Source organism: Hylobates moloch, unplaced genomic scaffold (genome assembly GCF_009828535.3).
Source record: "Hylobates moloch isolate HMO894 unplaced genomic scaffold, HMol_V3 SCAFFOLD_10, whole genome shotgun sequence".
NCBI classification, from domain to species: domain Eukaryota; kingdom Metazoa; phylum Chordata; class Mammalia; order Primates; family Hylobatidae; genus Hylobates; species Hylobates moloch.
In genome coordinates, this window is record NW_026652285.1 from 20,332,873 (window position 1) to 20,350,956 (window position 18,084).

At 46.8% G+C, this 18,084-nt stretch overlaps 1 protein-coding gene across 4 annotated transcripts in view; it reads right to left on the bottom strand.

Annotated features, from left to right (window-relative positions):
* Positions 1 to 2,633: 2,633 nt before the first annotated feature.
* Positions 2,634 to 18,084, bottom strand: part of IGF2BP1 (insulin like growth factor 2 mRNA binding protein 1) — a 59,822-nt gene continuing 44,371 nt past the window's right edge. For 2 of the 4 annotated variants that reach the window (XM_058446101.1, XM_058446102.1), the window contains 8 exons: positions 17,328 to 17,450; positions 16,446 to 16,581; positions 15,270 to 15,392; positions 14,716 to 14,835; positions 13,735 to 13,809; positions 12,779 to 12,910; positions 12,427 to 12,540; positions 8,966 to 9,410 (listed from right to left, as the gene is read on the bottom strand). In XM_058446101.1, the coding sequence (XP_058302084.1) occupies positions 9,318 to 9,410; positions 12,427 to 12,540; positions 12,779 to 12,910; positions 13,735 to 13,809; positions 14,716 to 14,835; positions 15,270 to 15,392; positions 16,446 to 16,581; positions 17,328 to 17,450 (916 nt within the window). In that variant the 3' untranslated portion in view covers positions 8,966 to 9,317. Of the gene's footprint in view, positions 9,411 to 12,426; positions 12,541 to 12,778; positions 12,911 to 13,734; positions 13,810 to 14,715; positions 14,836 to 15,269; positions 15,393 to 16,445; positions 16,582 to 17,327; positions 17,451 to 18,084 lie in introns of all 4 variants that reach the window. The other 2 variants (XM_032163322.2, XM_032163323.2) reach the window with 2 other exon arrangements.

An 18,084-nucleotide genomic window follows, 5' to 3' on the forward strand; every position in this document is an offset into this window, starting at 1 on the left:
TTTGTATTACTTTGCTCTTCTGCTCTGTTTCTATTCTAGGAGATTTCATTGCGGTGGTCTTCTAATTCTTCTTTTTTTTTTTTTAATGGAGTCTTGCTCTGTCGTCTAGGCTACAGTGCACTGGCTTGATCTTGGCTCACTGCAACTTCTGCCCCCCTGGTTCAAGTGATTCACCTGCCTCAAACTCCGGAGTAGCTGGGACTACAGGCGCACACCACCACACCTGGCTAATTTTTGCATTTTTGGTAGAGATGAGGTTTCACCATGTTGGCCAGGCTGGTCTCAAACTCCTGACCTCAGATGACCCACTGCCTCTGCCTCCCAAAGTGCTGAGATTACAGGCGTCAGCCACTGTGCCTGACCCACTTATAACTTTTTTTTGAGACGTAGTCTCTCTCTGTCGCCCAGGCTGGAGTGCGGTGGTGCAATCTCGGCTCACTGCAAGCTCCGCCCTCCGGTTCACGCCATTCTCCTGCCTCAGCTTCCCAAGTAGCTGGGACTACAGGCGCCCACCACCACGCCCAGCTAATTTTTTTGTGTTTTTAGTAGAGACGGGGTTTCACCATGTCAGCCAGGATGGTGTCGATCTTCTGACCTCGTGATCCGCCCGCCTCAGCCTCCCAAAGTGCTGGGATTACAGGCGTGAGTCACCGCGTCCAGCAACCCACTTGTAACATTTTAAACTTTTTTTGTTGTTGTGTGTGTGTTTGGTTTTTTGACACAGATTTTCCATCTTGTGCCCAAGTTGGAGTGCAATGGCATCTCGGCTCACTGCAACCTCCGCCTCCCAGTTCAAGCGATTCTCCTGCCTCAGCCTCCTGAGTAGCTGGGATTACAGGCATGCACCACCACGCCTGGCTAATTTTGTATTTTTAGTAGAGATGGGGTTTCTCCATGTTTGTCAGGCTGGTCTCGAACTCCCTACCTCAGGTGATCCGCCCACCTCGGCCTCCCAAAGTGCTGGGATTACAGGCGTGAGCCACTACACCCGGCCTTGTTTTTCTTTAGGATATTTATATTTAAGTGACCCCTTTACTAAGTTGTATTAATTATAAGTTTATTAAGGGCCAGATACGGTGGCTCACACCTGTAATCTCAGCACTTTGGGAGGCCAAGGCGGGTGGATCACCTGAGGTCAGGGGTTCAAGACCAGCCTGACCAACATGGTGAAACCCCATCTCTACTAAAAATACAAAAATTAGCTAGGCATATTGGTGGGTGCCTGTAATCCCAGCTACTTGGGAGGCTGAGGCAGAATCACTTGAACCAAGGAGGCAGAGGTTGCGATGAGCCGAGATAGCGCCATTGCACTCCCACCTGCACAACGACAGCAAAACTCTATCTCAAAAAAAAAAAAAAGTTTTTAACTTTTTGGACTTCCTGAAAATGCAGTATTAATTGCAAATAATGACTATATTTTTTATATTAATACTTCTTTTTTTTCCATTTAGTATCTTACTGTGTTGTCCTGCCCACAAACTTTAAAAATATAGTTACATAGTATCTTTGGGATTTTGTTCTTGATCTTAATGGATCAGTTCAGTAGTCAGCAAGAAGTATATTTAGACTGATGATTTGAATTAGAGTATCTTAATCATGTTATTAAAATATTTATTTAGGCCAGGCGTGGTGGCTCACACCTGTAATCCCAGCATTTTGGGAAGCCAAGACAGGTGGATCACTTGAGGGCAGGAGTTTGAGACCAGCCTGGCCAAGATGGCAAAACTTCATTCCACAAAAAAAAAAAAAAAAAAAAAATAGCCAGGTGGCCAGGCGCGGTGGCTCACGCCTATAATCCCAGCACTTTAGGAGGCCAAGGCGGGTGGATCACAAGGTCAGGAGTTCAAGACCAGCCTCGCCAATATGGCGAAACCCCATCTCTACTAAAAATACAAAAATTAGCCAGCCACGGTGGCAGGCGCCTGTAGTCCCAGGTACTCGGGAGGCTGAGGCAGAAGAGTCTCTTGAACCCGGGAGGCGAAGGCTGCAGCGAGCCAAGATAGCGCCACTGCACTCCACAGCCTGGGTGACAAAGCGAGACTGTCTTAAAAAAAAAAAAAAAATTAGCCAGGCATGGTGACACATGCCTGTAGTCTCAGCTACTTGGGAGGCTGAGGCAGGAGAAATCACTTGAACTGGGAGGTGGAGGTTGCAGTGAGCCAAAATCACACCAGTGCACTCCAGCCTGGGTGACAGAGTGATACCCTCAAAAAGAAAAAAAAAAAAAACCCAAATTGGGGGAAAAAAAAAAAAATTGGAGAGGGCAGGGTCAGAATAGACCTTTCCCTTTACAGGAAACCCAGAAACACAAGTCACTTACATGTTTTTTTCTTAGGGTAAGTGTTAGGAAGAGTGACACACCCTTGTCACTTCTTGGACAGCTACTTCTCTGCAGTGATGTCCCAACATCTTCTTTAATGCTGGAGCCCTCATTCCAAACACCTGACCTGCCCCCCGTCCCAATATGCAAAGCTAATTAAGAGCAGGGCACCATTTAAAAATCACTCTTCTGTACACTGAAGAAAAATGCCTACTTTGCATTTGGATGACTCAGGTCCCTGGGAACCAGGGCTCCCATGCTGAGGCTGAGCATCTCAGCTCCCAGACCCAAAAACCCTGAGACACAGACATACTTGTCTTTCAATATAAGTTTCCTTTTATTGAAATTGAAACAGCAAAATGAAGTGGTTTGTGGCTGAAACAACCTTCACGGGAAAGAAAACTGGAGTGTTCGTTCATCCATCAAAGAACAAACTCCAACGTGTGAGCCAGCTGCCCCACCTCCCCCAAAGCAATGAACAGATTAAAGGACGGGAGGAAGGATACAATCAAAATCGGGTGGTGATGGCTGGCAGATTTCCAGTAAAATACAATTTTCAAAGTTGCCGCAATTACAGAATAAGGTAGCATTCATATTAAAAAAAAAAAAAAAACTGTCCCAAGCAGTAGGCCTCCAGCTCTTCCCGATTTGCACTCATCAAAATACATCTTTCCCTCTTCTGAGTAAGTGATGTTTCAGAACTGCTTACAAATCCACTTTGCCTCAGGGGAGGAAGCTCTTTTGATTCACTCTGGTTTTGGGGACCAGGATCAAGATTCTGGAGAAAAGGGAGACTCCAAATGGTGATAGAGGACATTTATTCATTATGGTAACACATAATCTGCTGAAATTCATTTTGAACGTGCTTTTACATAGCAGTGGCTAACATAAAATCTGCACAGAAATGTTACAAGTGGCTCCCCAGCCCCCACAGCGGGGGAAGTGCCAGTCAAGATTTAAGCATCCCCAAAACAAAGCCTTTATTCCTGGGGGGGCTTATTGGCGGGGGAGGGGGGACGGGGGTGACTGAAGTCAGCTGGCTGGGAGGGGAGAAGGGAGAGAAGCACAGGAAGGACTCACTGGCAGGAATAGGGTGGGGGCTGGGGTGAGACAAGCCAGGGGCAGACTGTGAAAGCTGTTACCTGCTAGAATAGCTAGCACGTTATCTTAAACAAGTGAAGAAAATCGCCAGAGTGAAACTTATTTACGGGGGAAAAAAAGGCTTGGGAAATTAAAACAATCCAGTGGTCACTGGAAAATGTCTCCCTCTTTTAAAAAAAAATTTTTTTTTTTTTTGGTTTTTTATTTTATTTTTTGGAAAGTATTCTCAAGGTAATATTTTTTCCTTTGGAAAAAGAAATCTTTTTCCCCCCCTAACCTAAGCAAGTGGAGTTGCCACTACCTAATTTATCTATTGTTTTGCTAAGAGGTAGATAAAACAAAAGTGAAATGGGGCTTCTATGAGGAGGTCCATTAGAGGGTGGGTGGGGAGGGGCTGGGATCGCCCAGTGGAACTCCCCCAACTACAAAGACAGCCTGAATGAGTCCAAGGACCGGGCCCTCAGACTCCCCCAGGGCAAAGGATCCTGCTTCACCTCTTCTCCTTCTAGAGCCAACTGGGCCCCCCTTGAAGACTGAAAAAGGGCCCAATGGAGGTGTAGGATCTCAAAGAAACCCTGTTGAAGAGGTCTCAGCTCTGGCTTCCCCAGGCTTCCTGACTTTGGGGCTATGTGGTGGGTTCCAGGCCAAGCCCCAGGTCTCACTCCAGCCAGCCCCTCTAGAAGGGAAGAGGCCATTCCTTTCCTCACCATCTGGTCCAACAAAGCTATAGAAAGTGAGAGAGGGACAAGCTGGAGGCCAAAGGGGTGACACATGGGCAAGGAAAGCAGAAAGTGGGGACCTCATGGCCAGCCCTCCCAGCCCAATCGATATGGGGGGGATCCTGGCAGGCCTGCCTGTTCCCCAAGGACAAACCTTTTGTGGCACAAGCCTCAGCTCACTTGTCCTGGTTGGGATTCATACCCTTATGCACGAGTCCCTGCCCTTAGTTCCAATCTTACTGTAAGGATTGAGGTAGTTAATCCATTTATACTCGTAGCATCCATCACCTGCGGTTAATCAAAACACATGCTCCCGAGGAGCTTCCTGCTATTTCATTCAAGAAAAAAAATTTTCTTTTGTCCATCCGGAGTCAACCACACTAAGGCGCCAGCAAAGGCGCCATCAGACTGTGCCCCAAAGCGGTGCACAGGGCCGAGGGTCAGGGCTGGGGCTCTCGCCCCTAAATCACCCTTCAGACATGAGGCCTCCTCCCTGTCCCGTACCCCAATAGAGAAGCCTTATGTATCCAAAGGAAAGAAACTGAAGTTTTCAGCTGGTGTTACTCTAAGTCTGAATACAGAGAAATGTTCTGCATCTAAATTATCGAGTATTTGGAAGGGAAATGGCTTTTATGTCCCCTGGCATTGATGAGGATTTTTCTTCAATCTTCCTGCAATTACTGTGACAGGCTGTGCTGTTTCCCTTCTACTGGTTTTCAAGAAAAAGGCAAACAGTCGAGTGGTTTGAATGGCAAAGCCACTAGGATCTCCCCATAAACACTTCAGGGGAAAGAAAGGAGAACCCCCACCCCTGATGAGAGGTGGGAGGAAGGGGTTGCCTAGAGGCACCAGCTTCTCCTGTGGAGCAAGAAGGCTCAAGCAGGCCCTCTGGGGCTCTGTGAGGTAGTTACTAGCACTGCTGGTTCCCAGTTTGGCAGAGGGTATGTCTGGGTTGGGAGGAGGGGAAGGCACCCTTGAGAGCTAACTGAGGCCCCTCCTCACTGCCCGTCTGCCAGGCCTGAAGGGAACTTGGCGGTGCTATCTCTGCAGTAGGGGCAGGGGACAGAGCAGTCCCACAACAAGGAGCTACCTGGAGCCCCAAACTTCCTCTCCTTCCCCAAAGTGCAACCAGGAGCCGACGGACCAACTTCTCCGCTCCCTACCCCTTGGCTTGGCAAACACCGCACCCTAGTCCCCCAGGAGCCTCTGAAGGGAAGGGCCTCGCCCTTAGCTCCCAGTTTCCAGGAGGCCTTCCTCCTCAGACAGCCAGGTGTATGTCGAAAGCTGGCTATTGCTTTGATTCAGGAACAGCCTCTCTCAGCCTCTGTCTGTCTGTCTTTGGCACAGAGGAAGATGGACACAGAACCAACTAGAGCATCCCCCCTCCAGTGTTCTCTGGGTTTTAAATGGGGTCTTTTCTGCCAATAGTGAGGCATAAACAAGAATAGCTCCCAACTGCCTCCAGAAGGAGGGGGTCAGGAAAAAGGAAAAAAGATTGATAAGGACTGGGAGGGGGGAGGAAAGTAGAAAAGGGCTATAAAACTCCCTGTCCTTAAAAATGGCTCTCTCCTAACCAGACCCCTCACAGGAGCTGAGTCCACAACCCCAACTGCAAAAGGCAACCAGACCCGAGAGGGGATTAAAGCCATTTGGGGTGTAACTGGCAGATGCAGCTTCAAAGTCAGTCAGTGAATCAAACCATTTTGGTTATGTGTTTCAAAGAATTTAAAAATATATCCTAAAGAGATGGCCCTTTCTTAAAAATATATATGTAGCACACACACACACATATATATCTTAGAGCACAGAAGCATTTTTTTTTAAGTCACTCTTCTCAAATCATCCAAATCTCCCAAGTGCTTTTCGCGATAGCTTGTTATCTCACCAAGGATGGGGAAATGGAGGTGCTGAGCAGGAGGGCAAGGAGTTGCCCTAAGACCTAGCCTGCAGGGCACAGGAGGGCCCGGCCCACCAAGACAGGTCCTTCATCCCACTAAACCTTAACCACCAAACCATGCTCCTTTTGCTTTCTGGTGGTATAACTTACACGATTTTCCTGCTGGGCAAATATCAACAATGAGTGGAGCCTTGCCTAACCCAAGCAAGTGAAGTTTTCCAGTCCCTTGCCACACACTTCCTGGTCTCTTCTGGGAGCTGAATCAGACAATGGAAAAGGACTTGGGCTCAAGGTGTGAAGGGAGCAGGCCCCCAAGGAAACCGAACACTGCAACAATCACATTTCAGGTACTGTGGGATTTTTTTTTTTTCTTCCTGATGATAGTCTGAACCAGATATCAAAGCATGCTTGCTGCTGGAAATTCGCTTTAAATTACTAAATGGCCGACGTCTGAACGTTATCTGCTTTGTTTTGGGATAAAGCACATAGAGCCAGAGATGGAAAGCTGGGAGACCCTTTTTATGGGACAAGTGGAGAGGCTTAATTCTACTGGCCTGATGTGATCCCTAAATGTTTTTCTGCTTCTATTCAATTTGGGCCAGACAATTCTGGGGGCTACAAGGGAATGTCCTAGGGAGAAAGTGATAAGGCAGGAACCTGTCCCAGTCACGTCCCCATATCCCCTGCCCCTCCTTGCCACCAGCCACCCTAAATCAAGAATTCCCTATGTTTGGGTCCACTTTTAAAATCAATCAGACCGATCTAAAGAAGACAGGGAGACAGAGGTGGGGGCAGTTAACTAGTATCTGTTTGCCCCTTGGATCTATGGATACAGATTAAGAAGAATAGCAAGACGGAATTGAAATGAAACAATAACAAAAAAAAAAAATGAAAAGCATTTCAATGACAAACCAGGTGGACCTCTCTGAGGGCGAGAGGGTGGCCTTGTCTTTCTTCCATGAACGGAATCTCAGCTCCCATATTTTTAGACGGAGAAATATAGGTTTTTTTAAAGGGTATATTTTTTAGTTATTATTTATCTCCTCGATAAAACGGAGGCAATATTTTTAAATATCTCAACAGCACCACTGGTGGGAAAAGCTGGCTGAGATGCTGTTTAACCAAAAGAGGAAAGGGAGGAGACCAAGGGCCAGGTGGTTGGTTGTTGGACATTGTTTAACCACTGAGAGCCCCCAGCTCTGCTAGGCCTTTTAATCCTATCAGGTAGGATATTCCAGCAGCGGCCAGCAGCTGGGGCTCTAGAAGTCAGAGATCAGGGCCAAACAAGGCTCTGGGCTCTGCCCCTCTGGGCTCTCTCAAACCTGGGCCTTCCCTCTTAGCACTAAGCCTCCTCCTAAGGGGGCAGCCCCCAAAACCTTTCCCACCAGGCCTGTTCTCCATAGAGAGTTCCTAAAGGGTTACTGGCTCATGTTGTAAGAAATTATGAAACATAACTTTCTTGTTTTTTCTTTTCATTAAAAAAATAAAATATTCAAGACTATCAGCTTCTCTTTTGCTTTGCTTTTCTTTTTTATATAAAATATCAGCAAGCCGCAAAAAAACAAAAATCAAAAAAAAAATTTTTTTAATGGGGTTGGGGGGAACAAAAAGGAAAATAATTGCTGAGGTAACTTCATACCTTGAGGTAGTTTACTTCGCACACAGCATTGCCTGACTACGCCTACATGTTGCGGTTGTCCTGTTGTTACTGTTGTTGCAATGTTGAAAGGAGGGGAACTCCACGCATGGGCTTTTCCATATGTAGAGAGGCCTTCCTCCCTTCCCAGCACACTTGATAGCATTGTCCAGGGTAGCTAAAGTGCATTACCTGGCTAATATGCATTGTCAATCAGTACATTAGGAGGAGAGGCCTAACCTCATTTAACTGATGGCTTCTGTCTCCCACAAGGGCTAAACACTCCATGGGATCTTATTAAGCCTGGTAAATTAATAAATTAAGCTTATTTACCCCTTGCTGTACAATGCTGCTGGTATTCTGAATTGTTTTTTAGACACACCTTTCATCATGCTGATGATGATTCATGGAGACAGAAGCCGTCAGTTAAAAATTCCTCTCAGATACAAACAGAAGCAAGTACTCTCCAATTTACTGAATTTGCCAGATGATGGACTTTAGCTTTATCGGGAGCTCAGGGTTGGGTTCTAAGTCCCACCACCAAGGAAACAGTGCCGTGGCTGGGAGTGGCCCACAACCCCTGCCTCTAGGAACCAGCCCTTATGGGAGCACATGGGCTGGGGTGAGGGCACCGTGGCAGCCTTTGGGGCCACTCAAGTCCTCCATGGAACTGAGACTTTATCAAGGGGAGTTAAGTGTCCCCTTCCCAGTGCTCATATCCAATCATTAAAATAGACTTTAAAAAAATATAAAATCCGCCTGAGAACGATGGGAATCAGGGACAGTGGTCAGCCCCTACCCTGCTGAGCATTCAATACCACCTATGTGCACCTGGACATAACGTGAAACCTACACAGGAGAGGGACGTGAATGTGGTGGGGAAGCCCCAACAGAGTGGGGAAATTTCAGTTGTGCCAATTTGAAGATGGTGATCTGGCATAGATCAGCCACAAGGGCACTCCTTTTAAACGTGGATTATTATGTATCTTAACCATCTTTCTCCCCATTTTCCCCTCTTCTTCATTCCCTATTGCACCTACTGGTTAGGGAGTGATTGAAATTAATCTACAGATACTGACAGTTCTTTTCCCTTGAGTCAATATTGTAAGCAAAGCAATGCATTCGTTCGCATTTTTTTCTGGTAGCAATAAAGATAAAACAATTAGTGTAAATATAGAAAGAGGCAGTAAATGGAGGTATTTTAATCAATTACCCAAGTAGGGGGAAAAAGATTGGAAAAACATTAAGGTCAAGAAATGAACCATCCTTTAAGACTGATTAAAACACCCCTCTGCATGTTTTTAAAACCTGAAGGAAATTTTATTTTTCTTCCCACTAAGGTGTGATCCACCCTCTTGGTGGGGCCTGGAGAGCTTCTTTAAACAATCCACGTTTAAAAGTGCCTTGCGCTAGAATTTCTGACACCCCGAGGGGCAGACAGTGTTGGGCCAATTGGGTGGGTGTTTGGGGCTGAGAGATCAGGGTTCCTCACTGGAACATCTTTCTCAATCAAGTGGGCAAACCTGATCTACAGCCCGGCCCAGGTGTCCCGGATTCCCACTCATTCTCAGGCCTGCCGGGGAGAGCACACTCTCGATTTCTGCCTGTTGTTGTCCTGGACTCGAAGGGACAGGGAGGGGCTGGTCACTTCCTCCGTGCCTGGGCCTGGTTACTCTGTCCCTTCTGATGCTGCTGCTTAACCTGGGCCAGGATGTCTCGGATCTTCCGCTGAGCCATCTGCAGCAAGAAAAGGCAAGAGGGTGGGTGTGAGGACCTCCAAGGAGACAGCCTTCCACGGAAGACAGGTCATCAGGTCCAGACACAGGCAATAAACAGAACAGGTCACACAGGACTCAGAAGAAAGATAAAGAGGAAGGATGAGGGTTGGGTTGACCTTATATTTCTTTGCCTCCAGTGGAGCCTGAGTATCCCCTGGAAAATACAGCAAACGTGGTAGGTGTTAAGTAGGAGATGGGGTTGGGGGACATGAAGGAAGGAGAAACAGTATCAATCCATTCATCAGAATTTAAAACTTGACAAAGTTGATAAACATTACCAAACCCAAAACAGAATGCCTAGAGTTTCTAGGCAGAAATACATCACACGTTGTAGAGCAGTGGTCCCCAACTGTTCTGGCACCAGGAACTGGTTTCATGGAAAACAATTTTTCTTCCACGGATGGAGGTGGGGGTGGGGAAGTGGTTTCAGGATGAAACCTCAAATCAGCATGCAGGAAATTCTCATAAGGAGTGTGCAACCTAGATCCTTCGCATGCACTGCGCATCCCTCGAGCACTTCACAACAGGGTTCGCCCTCCTGTGAGAATCTAATGCCGCCCTGATCTGACAGGAAGCGGGGCTCAAGAGGTAATGCCCGCTCGTCTGCCACTCACCTCCTGCTGTGCGGCCCGGTACCAGTCCTTGGCCCGGGGTTTGGGGACCCCGTTGTAGAGGGTCATAACTTAGAAGACATCATCACAAATCCACGCTTCATTTTAATACTCCAGGAAAAGGAATAATATGTCTAGATATGGCCAGGCGCACGGTGGCTCATGCCTGTAATCCTAGCACTTTGGGGAGCTGAGGTGGGTGAATCACCTGATGTCAGGAGTTCAAGAGCAGCCTGGCCAACACGGTGAAACCCCATCTTTATTAAAAATACAAAAATTAGCCGAACGTGGGGACGTGCGCCTGTAATCCCAGCTACTTGAGTGGCTGAGGCAGGAGAATCACTACAACAGGGGAGGCAGAAGTTGCAGTGAGCTAAGATTGTGCCACTGCACTCCACCCTGGGCAACACAGCGAGACTCCGTCTCAAAAAAAAAAGGCAAAAATAAAAAATAAAAATAAAAAATAAAGTCCAGATATGGGTTAATCAAAAAGCATAAATACATAAGCTTCACTGTGAAAATGGACAAAATACAAAATCTTTTATTATTTTCTTCTTAAAAGGTTCTTCCCTAAGAATAAAGTTTTATAAAGGAAATCAACTGCAAAATGGGATTCACTTCATAGAATGAAGACCAGAATGTCTCCTTTCCATAAATGAGTGCTTCCTTTCCTGGTTAAAGAGGAAGCTGAGGCTGGGCGTTGTGGCTCATGCCTGTAATTCCAGCACTTTGGGAGGCTGAGGCAGTGAGATCGCTTGAGCCCAAGAGTTTGAGACCAGCCTGGGCCACACGGTGAAACCTCATCACTACAAAAAAATACAAAAATTAGCTGAGCGTGGTGGACCTGCCTGTAGTCCCAGCTACTTGGGGGGCCTGAGGTGGGAGGATCACTTGAGCCTGGGAGGTAGAGACTGCAATGAGCTGTGGTCACGCCACTGCCCTCCAGCCTGGATGGCAGAGAGAGACACTGTCACAAAAAAAAAAAAAAAAAAAAGAGGAAGTTGATCTAGGTTGGGAAAATAATGTGGAAGTCAATAAGAGGTCCAACTCCATCAACCCTGGCTTGATGTTTTACAGAGCTTTTCATTTAATTCTCATTCTGATCAGCTAAAATTGCTTCAGTGTTTAATATTAATATATCCTGGCTTTATGCATCTTTGGATGTATCATTTACTCTCTTTAAAAAAAAAAAACAGCTGAATTAAAGATTCACATTTACCCTCTTAAGCTTCATTTACAAAATGAAATTGTTGTGGGAATTAAATGAGTTAATATACATAGGCCACATAAAACAGTGCTGGGTATATCAAAGGCATCGATAAATCTTAGACATTATTATTATTATGGCTCTTATTAATACTTTTTTTTGTGTATGTATGTATGTATGTGTATATATATATATATATAGTTGAGATGTAACTAAAGCCTCTTATTAATACTTCTCAAAGGGTTATCAGAGAAAGTTACTTATCCAAGGTCACATAGCAGAAAGGCTATGTATGTGAAGTTTGAGGTCAAAGCTCCCTGGCTCCAAAACCTTCATACTTGATGCTATACTATATGGCACTGGAAGCCAAAAAACCAAGAGCCAGTTTGCCCCAATTGCTCTAGCAGCCCCAGCAGACCACAAGCCTGCTAAGATCTGGATATCCTCTATGAATTGTAGGAACTGTGATCAACAGTCTCCAAAGTTCCTTTCCAGTTCTAACACTGATGGATTTAAGACTTTAGGAAAACACCATTAGCTGCCAACCACCTGTTTGCTTGCCTTGCTGAGGTTCAGCAAAATTTGAACCTGATATATTGGCCTTCTCTTCCATGCTCTGGAGCCTGTCTGAGTGCTGAACAGCAATGATGAGTTCTGGGAAAGGAATGGGAGGGTGGAGGAGCAGAAACCAGGGAGAGAACAGCCATTCTGCGAAAGGCAGAGGGACTACATTTCAAAAATGCATCAATCCAGGGTGTTAGTACTGTTATTATTCCATGAACAAAACCAATCTTCTTTCATAACCAGTGCAGAAAGGGGTTAGGGAGGGACTAACGTAGAACATATATATATAATGTTATTTATATATATATAATGTTATATATGTTATTTTTATGTTATATATATATAATGTTATATACAATATATGTACATTAAACTTGTCAAATTACTTTCCCTAGAGAGTAATAAGAGGGAATATGTCATCTACACATCCCACTTCTGCACCTGAAAGAGGGCAATAACCTAGCCCAGAGGCAGGCAGATGTGGCTGAGGCCCCAGGACTTGTCAAGGTCATGAAGGTCCACCTTTGGAGTCTCTGCTTCTCTGCTCCCTGTGCTCCTGCAGCCCTCCCGCTATGGGGGAGCACCATATGTACCTGACTGGCATAGAAATGTCCGATGATTTTCACGATGACCTGGTCGTTCTCATCAGGGGTCTGGTCTCTTGGTACTACCACCTCAGCTGCCGTCAAATTCTGCAACTCGTTCACCTGGGGGTGGCCAGAGAGGAGCTCAGGGTGCCATCAAGAGAGCATGGGTGGGGTTGGAGGGAGGAGCCAGGGTGACTAGTAGGGAGAACCTGGAAGAGTCAGGACCTGAGCTTGGGGAGTAGAATCAAGTAAATGAGCAAATCAGGAGTCCTGAGATTGAGCAGTACAGGAGGCCAGAGAGAGCTGCTGAGATTGGAGACCAAGGCCCAGGGCTTTCAACCTGGCCCTCACAGCTCACCGTTTTTCCACCTTTGCCAATGACCCGGCCAGCTGCTGATGCTGGCACACGTATGTGGGTCTCCAGCTTCACTTCCTCCTTGGGACCAAAGAAGTTCTCCTCCTTGAGTTTGCCATAGATTCTTCCCTGAGCCTGAGAAGAGGAGGTAATTGTTAATCAGTGGTTCATATACCTGTGACAAAAGGGAAAAGTGGGAAAAAGGAAGCTCCAGCCCATATTTTCTGGCCAACAGGCCCTCCCCATCCTAGGCGGGCTAACCATCTAAAGCAGGTGAAGGGCAAGGCTGAGGTGGGCAGCTTGTCAGCATTCCTTCCACTTAGCTATCATACTGGAGACCCTGGGTGGAGATTATGAGTTATGAGTAACTGAATAAACACTTCCTAAGGGAAAAAATAGTTCCCAGAGGAATCTAATTCACAAGCTACAAACCAGACCTATGGAGTCTGGACGTGGCACTGACCAGCATTTCAAGGCCCTGAATGGCAACTAATCAAGTCACACAGAGGGCAGGCCTGTTTGACTCTCCAGTGGCCCAGAGAGCTGTCCCAGTCCTCTATCTTCACATATGTTAGGTTAAGCTAATTGATGGCTCATTTTTTGGCTGTCTGATCAGAATTTTGAGAACCTTAGGATTTAGTGGGGACATAAAAGATGAGAATTTGGCATTAAAGGCCTTCCTTAGAAATGACGGCAGAGTGCAAATAAGATGCCCTCAGACTTCTTTCCTTCCCATCTTCTTCTGTGGACCTTAAAAAGGGAAGATGAAGTCAACAGAAATCGAGTTTGATGTCAATTTGAAAATAGCTCTGCAGCCCTTTATCCTGCATGAAAGGCTTAAAGATGTGATGAGGACTTGACAGCTAATGGGAAACTGCCCCAGCCTTTTTCCTACCTCAGGGGAAATACCCAACCTCAATTCCTCCATGTTCAGCTTGGAAAACAATAAAGACCAAAACCTTGAATTGGGCCTCTGGCGGTCCAGTGATGATAACCATACGAACTTTGGAGTCAGGTGTTTCGGGTGGTGCAATCTAAAAAGCAAAAAGCTAGTCAATGAGGGACCCTCTATGGGAAGACCCCCACCATGTCCACTTCATCCAGTTCCCCTTCTACCACCCTTACTCCCAACTACCCATTCTGAAGACTTAGGGAAGGAAGAACAAAGACCCTGAAGCCCACATCATTACGCCTGCACACCAGAATTATTAGGAGGGCAGAGGTGCTCAGTTAGAAGGATTGGCTTCAATGACACTTTCTAAGTAGGGCCTCCGGCCCCCTCCACCTACCAATCTCCCAGAGAGGTTTCAGTGGAGTCTTGCCAACAGGCAAGGACACAAATGAAATGATCAACGGATAGAGGGCAGTGACTGCACCTCCACTGGAGAACAATCAAGGTTTTTGCTCAAAGCTTTTAAGACAACTAAAGCAACTGGATTTAGGTTTGTGAAAACTTAACAGCATCCTTGTTTCACTATGACGGATTCTCCCTTCTCTCTCCCCTGGACCTTGGCCAGGGAAGGTGACAGACAACTAACACTTACTTGGTGTTAGTACGTGAGCAAAGGGCTTTGGCTGCATAGCTTCATAATATTGTACTGATTAGGAAAGTGAGGCTCAGATCATATAGTGTATTGGGGGAAGGGGTGATGAGGTGGATCTTGGATTTGAACCCAAGTCGATTTGTGTTAGAACCTAAGTTCTCTTTCTGTGTTATAACCCTGACCCTGCCCAGCCTGAAAACCCAGAAGCACTGAAGCCATCCCATGGGGACCAAGCAAGGTCAAAAACAAAGAGGACTTCGATTCCATGGGGGAAAGGTCCCTCACATGACACACAGAATTCCCAAATGAGTAAAGGGAATATGGGAGAAAGTGCAGAGTGATAAAAGCAGAGCCCCCTCCCTTTCCAGAAACAGGATGACCCACAGAGCAGATCACCTTGATGGAGGCGCTGGCAAACCGGGAGAGCTGTTTGATGTGCTGCCCCTTCTTGCCGATGATGGCGCCCACTGCCTGGGCGGGAATAAACACCTGCACCATCTCCTGCTCGGGAGCCTGCTGCCAGGACAGGGGGCGTTATTACCAGGGGGCCCAAGGAGCATGGCCCAGAAACCCTCCACTCCCCTGCCTTGCATTCTCAAGGAGGAAAGAGTACAGGCACCAAACCGCCACCATGGGCTGCCAAGGGATGCTGTGAGCTCTTTAGTTCTTCCTATGCCCAGCAGGGCTAAAGGGAAGAGGCCAGGAAAACGGAAGAGGCCAGGAAAGAGTGAGGGAACGGTGCTGTCTATGCCCCAGGAGCATTCTAGGCAGACATTTGGGAGCCTCAGAGCCAGTGGCTAGGAGCACTGGAGAGGAGGGACGCCTCTGAGACCTTCCTTCCCTCTCCCTGCAAACTTGCCAAGCATCCAACTCCCATAGCATGCTGGGTCCCCCTTAAGGGAGGCCACATATGGGCCCAGGGGTCCCGTGTAATAAGATCTTCCACCTACCATAAAGGAGCTATAGGGAGCAGCCCCGGTAACGCTGCTGGGAGGCGGCGGGACTGCACTGGACGAGGCTGGGAAAAGACCTACAGCAGCCAGGTTCAGGCCAGGGATCAGGTGAGACTGCAGCTGGGAAAGAAAGGTGAGGAGGAGGAGTCAGCACACCCTGACAGGGCCTCCTGTGTGACCCTGGCTGTACAAAAGGCAAGTAGCCCCAGGGGGAAGTGGGCCAAAACCATGAATTACATACTTTTGCACAAAAGCCTATTCTGTGCTTTTCATACACTCTCACCTACACACTTCGGGTGTGGAATTTTAAGTGATATGATGTTCTCACTGGACTAACGGCTAGCAATTGCAACCAGAAATGCCAAACAGTTACACACCCTCAGGAGTCCTTCCTCTCTGGCTGTTCAGACTGCTGGAGACAGACGACAGACCCATGACACTGTACTATAATCCCCCTATATGAGAAAAAGGCGTGGAGACAGAGCTCCATTTGACTTCTAGGACTCTGGTTCTAAACATTTTTGGTCCTGTACCCCAACCCCAAGTCTCCTTTAAAAATCAGATGAGTTGTGTGCAGTGGCTCATGCTTATAATCCTAGTACTTTGGTAGGCCAAGGCAGGAGAATCGCTTGAGCCCAGGAGATCGAGACCAACCTGGGTGACACAGCAAGACCCTGTTTCCAAAAAATAAAATTTTTTAAAATTAGCTGGGCATGGTGGTGCACACCTGTAGTTTCCTAGGTACTTGGGAGGCTGAAGCAGGAGTATCCCTTGAGCCCAGGGGGTCAAAGTTGCAGTAAGCTATGATTGCACCATTGTGCTCCAACCCGGGCAACAGACCAAGACCCTGTCTCAAAAATCATAAAATAAAAATCAGATGAAAATGATGGACCCCCCCCATTTCAATAAAGTGCACACAAACACAAATTGTACACATACTTGGAATCACAGGACTCAAAGCCCAAGATTGGACCCCTACTCTAGGAACCAGGTGAAGAATCCTTGCTAATTAAATACTATTTAAATACTATTTCTGACAGTCAAAGTCCAAAAGCATCAACTAAAGCTCCAAGGCCGCACGGCACAGGGCACATGTCCATCACCCTGCACCCCACAAGTTGCTGTTGCTAAGACTCAGGAAAAGATAAGCAGAGGGTACTACCCAGCACTCACGCTCATGGCGGCCACATCATTCTCGTAGGCCTCCCGAACTTTCTTCATTATTTCCTGCTCGGCCCTGCAACAATTCTCGATGGCCCCCTTCACAGTGATGGTCCTCTCAGGGTTGTAAAGGGTAAGGTCTTGCAACCTGGCAGAAAGAGCAGAGTCGTGTCCTTTCACTGGCAGGCCAGGACCAGGCCCCGGCAGGAACAAAGACGAGAGGCCAGCTGAGTCATAGGCCCACCATTTCTGCAGCCTATTCAACTTCTGGCAAATAACTCTGCAACTCCAGTCTTTGGTGTTCCCAGTTTGTAACCAGGGCAGGGAGTAAGATGGAGGGAGATGACAATACCTAACTTCAACTCCTCTGTTAGCAATGGATCCAATCTCAGATTACGGTTGTGCCTCCAAGTTTCCCCATTGATTCTACATAATCCATGTCCTATACCTTTTTGGACAAGAGCAATTACTTTGCCCACAGGTTAGTCTCTGATGAAACGAAGAAGCACACTGCTTGCAGGAGCAGCCCACCACAGACAGAAAAGGGCCAAGGTCACTTCTCACAGTGACAGATAAGCCTAAAGCCCTGAGTCCCTGGCTCCTAGCTGCAGACTGTCCACGAGCCACAGGGAAAGAGGGCTGTGATGTGGTTGGACGTGGACTGTAGAGGCAGCACCTTACAACACTCCCACCCCATTTGGCAGTGGGAATGGGCAGATCCAGTCCTTACAGGGATTTTTTAAATGCTCTTTACCACTTCGACTGTTTTTCTTCAAGAGGCAGAAAGAGCATCCATTTTAAAAAAGCACATGTCAAGGTTCCGTGATGAAATACTGACTCTGGCCCCCATGCATCCCCCACTCATAAATAGGGAAAAATAGAAGAGAGCCTTACGAGGAGATGGTGATTTTTGTCTCGGTATCTTGCTCTACCTTCTTCAGGTTCCGTCCTTCCTTGCCAATGAGACGCCCTACAAAGTTATTATGGGCCAGGATCTTCAGGGGAACCTCGTCAGCCCTTGGGAAGACAAAGGAAGAAGTGGAAGACAAGAGCTCCTTCAATTGTGGGCATCATGAAGACTCAATCACCATGCCACCCCAGACTTGGCATTTCCAAGTAAAACACCTCAAAACTTATCAAACTGCATACTTTAAAAATATGTATGATTTATTATACATCAATTGAACATCAATAAAGCCAATTTGTTTTATTTTATTTTTTGAGACAGGGCCTCACTCTATTAGCCAGGCTGGAATGCAGTGGCACTATCAAGGCTCACCACAGCCTTGACCTCCTGGGCTCATGCGATCCTCCCTTCTCAGCCTTCCGAGTAGCTGGGACTATACACACAGGCCACCACGTCCAGCTAATTTTTCTATTTTCTGTAGAGGTGAAGTTTCACTATGTTGCCCAGGCTGGTCTAGAACTCCTAGCCTCCAAAGTGCTGGGATTAGAGGCATGAGCCACTGTGCCCAGCCAATAAAGCTATTTTAAACAGCACAAGTGTGTAAAGGAACATGTGTAAGCAGATTCCTTGCATCACTGTTTTCTGATAAGGAAAAGTTTAAAACAATTTAAACACCCATCAAGAAATAGGAGATTGATTACATGAACTATGAATAGCTATACTGTGGAATTCTATGCAGCTATA